The sequence below is a fragment of the Schistocerca americana genome, chromosome 1 (genome assembly GCF_021461395.2).
Source record: "Schistocerca americana isolate TAMUIC-IGC-003095 chromosome 1, iqSchAmer2.1, whole genome shotgun sequence".
Taxonomy (NCBI): domain Eukaryota; kingdom Metazoa; phylum Arthropoda; class Insecta; order Orthoptera; family Acrididae; genus Schistocerca; species Schistocerca americana.
In genome coordinates this window covers 105063881-105075472 of record NC_060119.1, presented here as the reverse complement: position 1 = coordinate 105075472, position 11592 = coordinate 105063881, and the positions used below count along the sequence as shown (strand labels likewise).

At 38.3% G+C, this 11592-nt stretch overlaps 2 protein-coding genes across 2 annotated transcripts; both read right to left on the bottom strand.

The window, feature by feature from the left end:
• Positions 1-1561: 1561 nt before the first annotated feature.
• On the bottom strand, positions 1562-3379 carry LOC124549268 (protein YIPF3-like). The gene has a single exon (XM_047125233.1). The coding sequence runs from the start codon at positions 3319-3321 to the stop codon at positions 2629-2631; it is 693 nt and encodes a 230-aa protein (XP_046981189.1). The 5' UTR covers positions 3322-3379; the 3' UTR covers positions 1562-2628.
• Positions 3380-3533: 154 nt separating this feature from the next.
• LOC124549252 (mediator of RNA polymerase II transcription subunit 9) lies at positions 3534-9915 on the bottom strand. The gene is made up of 4 exons (XM_047125232.1): positions 9698-9915; positions 9017-9122; positions 5485-5626; positions 3534-3672 (listed from the first exon to the last, which is right to left on the bottom strand). The coding sequence occupies exons 1-3, from the start codon at positions 9799-9801 to the stop codon at positions 5489-5491; spliced, it is 348 nt and encodes a 115-aa protein (XP_046981188.1). The 5' UTR covers positions 9802-9915; the 3' UTR covers positions 3534-3672; positions 5485-5488.
• Between the last annotated feature and the right edge of the window lie 1677 nt (positions 9916-11592).

Here is an 11592-nt window from a genome sequence, read left to right as displayed (position 1 = left end):
AGAACCAATGACAGTTACAATGTTCAGAAGATTTAATGGATAAACACTGGAGATTCAAACAACAGATGAAAGTAGTAGGTTTTTTATAAGTAACTTTTCTGCTATCAGTCATGATTTTCCTGCATTTATATTTTACAAGACAAGTTTCAGGAAATGAATCGTGTTGTCAAGTGCATTCTTCTCTGTATACTATTCCATATGAGAGGTTCTGCATTGTTCTGTTACTGCAGTATATAAAAAACACAATTTTTAGCTCATTATTGATCTTTATAGGTAGTTAAAAGTGAAATTTAGAAGAACGTGTCTTGATCTGTTAGAAATGGTTTGTGAAAACAATGGGTTTGTCTATAAATAACTTTTCTGCTCTAGTCATGCTTTTCTTTCACTTATATTTTGCACAGTGCATTTCAGGAAATTATTCCCATTTTCAAGAGCATCATCCAGGTACAGAGGCATTAGATGTTGTCCAGAAAACACAATGTGTACCACCAGCAGATATTGCTTTGCAAAATTTAAGGAATGTGGAGATTTTATAAATCACTGGGTCACTCATAAGTGATTTATTACCTCCAGCTGTAACAGTGTTGAATACCAAAATCTTTTGCCAACCTGATAGGATCACTGTTAACCACAGGATCAAAATTAAACTGAAAATAGGAAACAAAATATGCAATGACACACTTGGTACTTGGTGCACTCCCGTTTTTGTCTCTTCAAAAACTGTTTGCTGAGGATGCTAGTCCAAATTGTTTTGCTGCAAATAAGCAGTTAAAGTCCAATCCTCTGTGTTGTGCTGAACTACAGTGTCCTATCATCTATAAAGACAGCTTCTGCAGGCCATAGCCCAGTCTGTTTACTGCAGCCAGATACTTTTCGGATGCCACTCTTACGACCTTTGCTAAAAAAACCTGTTTATGAACTGAGTATTAATCCTAGCTGAACTTCTGTCAACTCAGTTATCAGCGGTTCAAGTGTATTTTGCTTTGTGTTCAGTAAAATAGTTATTTAATGTAACAAGCATCAAAATATTGGACTTGAACTAACATGGACACACCATGGAATGCAAGTTAACAGCAAATGCATACATTCAAGAATTGCTGTTCATGTCATCAGGAAACCCAATCTTTTTCCTCTTAATGAATCCTGATGAATGAAAATATTTGTGCTATGGTAATCTGATCCTACACAAAAGAAGAAATTTAATAGGAAGAATCTCTGTTGCCATTTTTTGAGGGGTGGGGAAGGAAGTAGTTGAAATTCTGTACACCTGCCATATTCTTTAAGAGGAAGATTGGGAGGGGAGAACACTTTGCAATTATAACTGCAAATGAACATCTCACTATAGCAAATATGTCATGAATACAACTTCTGTGCTTTTACTGTTCAAAGTACGATTACGAATTAAACAGTTGACGTAATACAGTAATTCGAATAAAATCAACAGTATTCCAAATACCCAGCAGCTCAATAAGTAAATTTCTTGTCTTGAAAATATATTGCTAAGATGATCATTTGCCAATCGTTCACGATTCAAAACTCAGTGAACAACAAGTTCTGCAAGTATTTTATAACAAATTTATTTGGAATAAAGATGAATGCCTTCAATAAATTTAGGTACATTACAAGTGCATACGTGAAACTCTTGGGCACATTGATTACAATATTTTCAGTCTTGATATATCAACACGAAGTAGTTCTGCTATGCTACTAAGAGGTATTACATGAATCATATTTTTACAGAATTCAATTTTGGGCCAAAACTGTTGATAATACAGTAGACAACAATCTGAAACATCAAATCTGTTCGGCTATCATATGCTGCTCTGACCACGTTAGGCACTAATAATGTGCAACGAGTGGTGGTCAGACTGCATATTTTGTAAAATTTAATAATATTCTAAATTTAACAATTAAATGGTCATGAGAATACAAATAAATAGTGGTAATACCGCTTGTAATATGCAACTAATTTCATGGGATCTCTGTACATGAACTTCGGAATACTTCACTGTAATGATTCACCTGTTTGACTAAACAAATCTGTGCAGTGAAAACTACACAATACTTCAAGTTGTTTCCATATTTTACTATAGGGCACAGTCATATCACTTTCAGCACAAGCTAAAACTATCTTCTACATTCATATTTTTCTGATGTAACCACTTATACAATACAATGAAGATATTCCACTAGTTTGGTGGTGGTGGTGGTAACCACTACTACTACTACTCCTCAGGATATAACTGTTCGAAGAGCCACCTTAATAAAAGCACATCAGCTTCCAGTCTTTACAAATTGTTCAGCACAAGGCACTATGAAAGAATTATGTAACTTTTTGAAAGCTGAAGTGCATTCCACCACTGACACTTCAGTATCACAATCCTGTGGTCTGTATTGCTAACTAAGATTCTGCTGGGCTCCTTGAAATGATATGAATTACATTTTCAATATTTATGGCAGTGAAATTATCTGTACACACTCCTGGTAACAATGGCCACTGCATGTCAAACACCCAAGTTACGCTTTAAATGATTTGATTTCAGTTAAAATATGGGAAAATCTGACAGGGCTTCAAATAAAAAATTTATTTTATACTCAGGTATGCATAGGGGATTAGCCTTCAACACTTCAGTTTCCACCATACACAAATGTCGTATGCATGTAAACAAAATGCAGGAATACAAGAGAAAGCAAATGTAAAGTTGCTACGAGACTACACACTACTAACCGGGCTGCAGGAATACGTACTGAAACTAGTAGTACAAGTATAATTCTTAAAGAACTGAGCCCTCCAAATACGGTAAGGCACCAAAAGAAGAATATTTCACTTTCTTCTTGGTGAAACAGAACTGGGATACCCATTGCAAGTATGTGGCCGTAGGAAGCGTAACCCATAAGTGAAATTGTTTCCATCAGTGACAATGTTGATCCTGCTATGCAGACAGAAACATATGCTGCTGCTGGAATCAGGGCTGTGTATAGCAGAAGAGCAAGAATTGGAGATGGTGCAGATGATGCTGTCTGTAATACTTTAGCTGAATGCCCTGTGTGAAGGAGAGCCGCTAAGATAAAAAATGCTAAACCAGGCCCCAAAAGATCTGGAGGGGGCAGGCGTGAAGTTGGAAACAGTGAGTGTAATATACGGGAAATTAGTTCCATTGGAGGCACAATCAAATGTGTTTTCAGCCATTCTTTCAGTGATTTATCATGGTTTTTCTCAAGATTGTCTCGGCCCAAATAAATCACAGAACAGGGCTCCTGTGAGCCCTGCATTCTTCTAGGTCGCATCAACAAGAAGAGAAAAAATGAAAATCCAAGCATACAATGTAGAAGAGAGAGTCACAGACATGTGCTGTACAAGGACTGTGTATCATCCCTCACTTTTTATTTTGTTTTTTCAGTTCATCAGCCTTTTCTTTAAATTCTTCTTTTGCATCTTTTAGTTCAGCTCGGAATCTAGCAATGAAAGATCGCAGACTATCTTTATTCACATTGTCTGCCACACGAGAGTTCGACGCAGCTAACTTTCCGACATTGAATAGGTACACAACTAGTTGAGCCGCCCTTCTGACAGGGTAGGAGTCTGCTATTCTGTTCACAAGCTGTTCATTGTTGGCCAGGTAACGTATGACCCAGCGTAACACCATTCTCTGGCAACTAAATTGTGTGCACCTGAAAGAAAAGAAAAATTAATTACTTTTACTTACAGAATCATTATTTATTCTCATTCTTCTTACATATAGAGGGTGTTCCATTTATTTGATGAGAGTATGTGCAGGATTTTGTTTGCTGGCCAGTGGAGCTGCCTAGGCTAGTCAGATGGGTCCTGTGTCTCTCTGTTCATGCTGCACTACAAGTCTTTTAGGTAAGTGTCATGCAAACAGTGGGAAAAAAAGTGAAGTCTGCAAAAGCAACAATGGCAAGACCAAATTATTTCATCCCACAAAAAGTATTTACAATTCATATGTCGGTACGGAGTCAGCTTGTATTGCCCTGAGATTGTTTGGACAAAAGTTTCCAGCTCATTATGAAATTCACAAATTAGTGAATAAAATCCGTGAGACAGAAGATGTTCCTGACAAGAACTGCAAATTATGACTTACAGTGCTCACATAATCTCACCTTGATGACATTGCGTACCGCCTGGAAAATTCCCCTAAAAAGTCTCTTGGCTGCCTTTCACAGCAAATGCAAATTTCTTGCATGTTTGTACAAATTGCTGTTGAGTTACTTGGGCTAAGGACCTACAAATTAACAGTAGTGAAAGCACTGAAACCTGGTGATCTCGTGTACAGGATTAGACTTTATGCATGAAACTAGTGCACAATGCTGAAATGGATCCTTACCTCATTCTATTTTCAGTTGAGTTGTGTGCAGTTAGTGGAGACACAATAATGTGCCCAATCTTTTTACATGATACTGTTAACAGTGAAAGAGAATGAAGCTTAGCATTTCTTCTACAGGATTCGCCGAGGGCTCATATGGCCAATGTTTCTGAACACAAGTCATGATTTGTTCCTGCTCCATGGCAATCATTGCCAACAATATCTGGGCTGCTCGAATTCCCAAATTTAACCCCGTGTGATTTCTATTTGTGGGAAGCACTAAAGGATAAAGTGTACACAACACCCGTCACAGGAACTCAGGAATAATATGTGCGAGTCAATGTGATTTCTCAAGGAGAACTACATTGTGCGATTAATAACTTATTCAGTAGATGTCTGAAATGTGTAGAAAATACTGGCAGGCAGTTCCACTATCTCCTTGCGGGGCATAAGTGAATACAACATTTATTTGCATGTATTTTAATTTAGTACTGCAGCAACAGATGGGTCACACGGCATCAGATTCGCTGGGCAATAGAGCGCTTGCTGCCCAACACATACTGCGCTGAGCGCATGGTCATCAGATAAGTGTAAAACCCTGTACAAAGATTTAATGAAAGGTTTAACTGTCATGTTGCATTCATCAAATATGCAGTGCATATCTGCCAATTTGGTAACTATTTCTTAAAATAAATTATTTTCAGAAATGTTTGTTGGAAACCTCAGTTGTATGAAATAGTTCCCATCAACAAATTGCTAGTTTACTGAATAAACTGACAAATGCAACAGCCACTTGGGAACCTAATAATGAAAGAAATGAAAAAAAAAAAAAATCAACAAATTATTTCATCACTGGCATCCATGCACACAATTTACTATATCTAAAATGTCCTTTTGACATATACTGTCTACAAACTATTCAAGTTTGAATCTCAGATGCCATTACAATTATTTTACAACTGTGGGCATGGCAATAACAATAATTTATTTGTATAAAGCATCTGAAAACTAAAAAGCCATACCTGGCAGAAAACTAGAAACATACATGAACTTTGAAGCATCCTACCCAGCTAACTATATATGTATCATCTATACATAGAAACTATTCACATTATGAACTGTTAAATAAAATTCCGTTGTACAGGACAATGGTACTTACACAGTTATTTAGGAATTTCGAAAGTACACATCTCACGGTACTTCCTCAACAAGTCTTTTTTTAATTGCAGCTGCTTACGGAAGGTTTCTAATTTTTTCAATTGCTCCTCTTTGCTATACTCTACTCCTGGCAGGCGCCCAATCTGAAGTAAAAATACACTGTCAACAGTACACAGTTAGAACAAGTTACGCAACTCACTTCTTATGTCATTAATAATGTTAGCAAAGATTTGAAACTTTGCCATTAAATATAAATTTTTAAATTCCAGCTAGAAAATCAACTATGCCATCATGCGTATGTCATCATCCTGTCTATGTAATCATTTGTCATCTTTTGACCACTGCTTTGTAATACTGGGTGTATCAATAACATACACAAGCCAAAAGACCTTTCCAACAATTTAAAGTTTACAGTAAATACTTGGAAAAAATACAAACATAAAGGCAGTTACATATATTTATAGATTTTTTCAATTACGATTTTGTCTTGGTCTTATTTTCATCACAGTGAATTCCTCTCGATTGATTTTTTGTGTGTGTGTGTGTGTGTGTGTGTACGCGTGTGTGTGTACGCATGCGCTCTCTCTCTCTCTCTCTGTCCCCCCCCCCCCCCCCCTCTCTCTCTCACCACCTTCCTAGACCTTCCACTATTCCTTCTCAAACCCAATGATTTATTAATAATATCAAATATCTTGAAATAGACTGTCATATTCTAAGTTTTACCTGTTGTTGTTGTGGTCTTCAGTCCTGAGACTGGTTTGATGCAGCTGTCCATGCTACTCTATCCTGTGCAAGCTTCTTCATCTCCCAGTACCTACTGCAATCTACCTTCTGAATCTGCTTAGTGTATTCATCTCTTGGTCTCCCTCTACGATTTTTACCCTCCACGCTGCCCTCCAATACTAAATTGGTGATCCCTTGATGCCTCAGAACATGTCCTACCAACCGATCCCATCTTCTGGTCAAGTTGTGCCACAAACTTCTCTTCTCCCCAATCCTATTCAATACTTCCTCATTAGTTATGTGATCTACCCATCTAATCTTCAGCATTCTTCTGTAGCACCACATTTCGAACACACACACCCTGTCTGCAGTCCAGGAACTTCCCGAAGTCTCCACATCACAGTACATTAGCATGTTAGAGAACTACAATATGAGTGTCAACTGTAAAAAGGGTCAATTCTGCTAAAAAGGACTAGTCTAATTCTGCTTGATGTGTATTCCATGCTTCATATTACCAAGGATGGATGGCTGGATGTAGGGATGGGTATCTCTATTTTAGCACACGAGGGAACAACTATTAGTTAACTTCCGATTAAATCTAGAACTATTCAGTCAAGAAACTAGAAATAACAAAATATTTAAGTCAACAAATTCCAAAATTTGTTTCTTTTATGTTGCCAGCAGTGTGTGCCAGTCAGTTTATCTCATTTCCAAAAGCAACGATACATTTGCTCCCTGGCAGTTGTCACAGTCTTCACCTAGATCCCTGTAGCCTACATTATTTGAACATTGATATGTTGGGAGAAGCTCAAAGGAGTTAAACATTTCAGTAGAAAAGTGAGAATGTTATTTTTTGTTGTGTTTAGACTGTAAAATTGTTATGAAGCAAACTCACACTAATTGGTATCTTGAGGCTGACAGTTGTCACTATCCAGCTTGGCGTGAGGGGTACTTTGTATCTTAGATCGTAGGGGCCACCATGAGTTGCCTTTCATCAGCATGGGTATATTTGAGAGACAAATCATATGTGCCTTGTGCTATGGTGAATTAGGTGTGTGATGAGTATGACAAGATGGTACTTAAGTCTACAGACTTCTTATCTTCTGCAGGTAGTATTGCAAACAGGATTCTCATAAAGTGCCTTTTAACCATGTAAGGCTGGAGCCCTTACAGGGAAGTTAACATTCAATATGCAGATAAAAGTTAAAATTTCACAACTTTTATTAATATATTGCTGAAATAGCAGAAGTTATTGGTGATGCACTTAATACCCATGATTGTAGTTGTTCACACACTGCAGATCACTGGAAGTGGAACAGCAGTAATTGTCATGTAAGTTTCTGTAATTAACCAAAAGATCTGGAGAAATGTTCGCAGACCTTAGCTGTCGGAGACAAAATTCATAGTGTCAAATTCAGATAATTACCGAAATCAACCATATTTTTGAGGACACAGGTCTGATAAATGCCTATCTTTTCAAATATTGAATGTATAACAAAAAAATGAGTGTGTAGATGTGTCCCCTCCATGTGCATGAAGAGAGACAGGAAAAAAGCCCCCCACCCGCACACACACACGTTAAGAGCACAGATGCTAATACTGATGTTAGTTTTAAAAATTATTTCTAAACCTACATTTTTTTTTTCAAATAAAAGAACTTAATGCCACTTGATTTTTATTGCCTTTCAGAACATAGGAGCTAATGTAGTTCAAACCTCTACATTGCCAGTTGATATTATAGGCACTGTCAAATGTTATTAAGTGCTGTCAAATTAAAATCAAACAGCCGCCATAACGGGAGCAGGCCGTGGTTCCATTCAGATGTAACCACCACACGTTATGACATCTGGATAGATGAGATAATTCCTGTTTCACAGAACACAGTTGGTTGCTGGCAGAGCCACAAATGCACCCACAACTGAAACAGATGTAGGCCTACATGCATATCTTTCTTCAGGCTGCCAAAGGCATGAAAAATTATGCAGTGAAAGATACACTCTGGAAGGAGGATGTTGCAATGTTTTCCAACAAAATCAGTGAAGGGTAGCCTTTGTCCAATTGGCAGAATGACAACAGGAACTACCTTGCAACAGGGTGATCCCATACAACACCATTCCTGGGCATTTTAACTTTATGGCACGTTTTACTTTCTGCCAAGTGTTCATAGTGCTACGATTTGACTGTGGTTCCACACTTCAGAAACTCAACGAGCAGAGGGGCCCTCCACTTGAAGAGGCAGTTCATAGTGACTTACCAGAACTTGTGTGAACAGCTCCGGATTTCTTTGGTGGGACAGTGTGGGAAGTTTCCACTGTTGGCTTTGCTGTTTGCCCTGAGTCTGTCAGATACAAACACGCTGTTGCATAACACCACCTTCCCCCCTCCACCTCCAATTGGATGAAGCCTACACTCCAGCAATTTGGTTGTAAGCTTGGATCCTTCACCATCCGATTTTCACATCTTTGGTGAGCTGAAGGAAGATGTGTGAATGTTGTTTCAGTCAGATGAAGAACTGCAAGGGTGAGTGCAGTTGTGGATTTGTCACCAGCCAGCCATGTTCTACAAACAGAAACTCATCATTGCATCTAGAGATAAATATCTTAACATGGTGTGGTACTTTTGAATGGAACCACTCCATGGTCCCGAGGTGATGGATGTTTGGTTTTCATTTCACTCTCTAAAACATTTACTACAGTGGGTAATTTCAATGTTTTGAAACCATATGCAAAATAATGTCACTAAATACAAGACTATATGAACCCACTTCGACATAAATAACAGTATAAGTTTGCAGAGTGTGTGAAACTTACCTGAGCTCTTGCTTCATCAAACTTCTTATGTAGTTCCAAAATTTTTTGGCTTATATCTTGAGATTCTCTTGTTTTCTGTGTCGAGTCATGAGGATCACGTTCCACACTACAAATGCAACAGGTATTAAATTCACTTCGAATGGTTTTATGGGTGAAAAATGCAAACACTTATAATCAACAACTTTTGCTGTCTGCACGAACATTAAAGTAATGTGTGTTAAGATAGTAAACACTCATTGTAATGAGTTGCAGCATTACCGGTACAACAAACTGCGTTTCCTATGTACAGAGCAGCGTTATTCTCCCCAATCTCCGTATATGATTGGAACCGGAAGGAATCCTAACGCGTGGTACCTCTGTAATGCACTTCGCAGGGACTTTGTCGAGTATGTATTTTTATGTTGAAAAAATTACGAAACATTAACATAATGTCAACAAACTTCGTTTCTACTAGATGAAAAACACAATTCGAGGTACATTCGTTATTCAACTCAGCTATTACTAAACGCCATACATAAAGATACTTAGCCCTATGCTTAAATCAACAGGAAATTAGCATATAGTATTTTTCCCCACTCAACTGACGCTTTAACATATTAGCCATGTCAACACCTTTAGTAATTATCGCGAAGGCTGAAAAAATTCTTTTTTTCCGCTTTTGAACAGAAGTGAAAAACTAACCTTCTAATAATATCGTATATAAGTGGTAAGAAATCAACATCAACGTCGTCGACTGTCAGGTTAGTTGGAGCTGCAATTGAACCATTTTGCTCTATCGCTTCCATTTCACTTAGTTTTTAAGAAACGAGCCATTATTTAGTACTAGTTTCCTTAAACACTTCCAATGGTAGCACAGTACGCAGCCACTATCGCAGACGATAAGGTTTTCTCAGATGTTGTTTATAGAATGCACTATGTCAAAGATTACTTTTAGTAATTTTTGTAAACTACACAATTGTCTTTGTTAAGCCCCGTCCACACGCAACGATATGTCTGCGCACATCACATCTGCGCAGACAGATCGTTGCGTGTGGACAGAAGATTTGCACCAACGTGAGGTGTGTGCAAACCTGGAAGTTGGAGTTGGAGGTTTGAGCGAAACCTCTCAAATCTGTGGGTTCAAACCACATCTGCGCAGACGAGTTGGAGCGTGTGGACAGGAGATCGCCGCAATCAGTCTAGTGTTTGTATTTGTACGCACAGGGCATTAAAATGGCTGATACTCGTCAGTGTTCTTGAGAGTTTGTAAGTCAATTCATTGAAATATATAGAAACCACCCATGTTTGTGGAAGATTAAAAGTAAAGAATATAGTGACCGAGACAAAAAGACAGCAGTATACAATGCTCTAATTGAAAAATTGCAAACAGAGGAACGGTAATAAAAAAAAAAAAAAATTCGTTGCGAACTGGCGAAATTATTTGCGGATGGATGTCGAAACTTATAATTATCTCTTTAAGCTTGTAACCCCTCATATTATAAGAAAAAATACTTGTATGAGAAGGGCAATTTCTACTCATGAACGGCTGGCGGTAACATTAAGATTCCTAGCAACAGGAAGGAGCTACAAGGATTTGGAATTTTCAACTGCAGTATCGAAAGAAGCGTTGAGTAAAATAATACCCAACACATGTGAAGCTATTTACGCTGTCCTGAAGGATGAGAAGATGAAGGCAAGTCAAGTAAATTAAGTCTGTCAGCGAACTGTTTACCGAAAAGAGTTATCCAAAGTTCAGAAATCTAGTGTCAGAGTAGATCAAGTATACCAGCCAACGTTATAGTATTTTGATGTGCTTGGCTTTCTTAGTGATCAAGAAACGCCAAGACCAAGCAGGAGTACAATTGAAGATGAAATTGGTGTGTCAATGTGCCAGGAAATGGAACACGAGGTAATGTAAAACAAAACAGGTTCGCCCTGCAACTCTCGCAGTAAATGTAGGTGGGAAACTGCTTTCGCCTTAGCAGCCACTGTCTACACCATTTTAACCGCTTTCTCTGTTTCCTGCGGTTGGTCTGAATGTTTTTTGCAACACAAGTTGCGAACACAGACCACAACAGAACTTCCTCCATTTCTGTATTTCAAAACAACTGAATTAAATTTTTGACGTTTATGGGGAGCGTAGTCCCAGATCACGTAAGAAACAGATTGCCCAATTGCTTGGTCTAGCAGGCAACCCTTGTCAGGGAATGGCCACCAGGCGGCAACAGCGTCACACCCTTACTTGTGGAATCAACCACTAGATGGCACTCCGTTCTGTGAAATATGTGGCAACATCGGCCGAACCCGTGCAGCTTTCCACTATTTGGCGTCTGTGAAGTACAGCTGTTTCTGACATACCGGTGGTAGTGGATCGAGTCGTCATGCCGAGGGCCTGCGAGTATATCAACTGTGGAAGGAGTAGACGAACAAATCCTGAACTAAAAATGTTCAGATTCCCGTCAAAAATAAAGAAAGGTTACGCGAGTGGATTTTAAATTCAGGTAAATCTATAAATTAGTTACGAGTAAGAATTAATAAAGAGCCTTAAGCATTCGATCCTATCTAAATTTTGTCGATCTTCTATTCTGATATAACGT

Excerpts from the sequence above, each read along its gene's own strand:
- LOC124549268 (XM_047125233.1), bottom strand. The coding sequence starts at position 3,321 with ATGCTTGGATTTTCATTTTTTCTCTTCTTGTTGATGCGACCTAGAAGA.
- LOC124549252 (XM_047125232.1), bottom strand. The coding sequence starts at position 9,801 with ATGGAAGCGATAGAGCAAAATGGTTCAATTGCAGCTCCAACTAACCTG. Across the intron at positions 9,123-9,697 it reads ATATACGATATTATTAGAAG|TGTGGAACGTGATCCTCATG; the intron begins GTTAGTTTTTCA and ends TTGCATTTGTAG. Across the intron at positions 5,627-9,016 it reads TTGATGAAGCAAGAGCTCAG|ATTGGGCGCCTGCCAGGAGT; the intron begins GTAAGTTTCACA and ends TTTTTACTTCAG.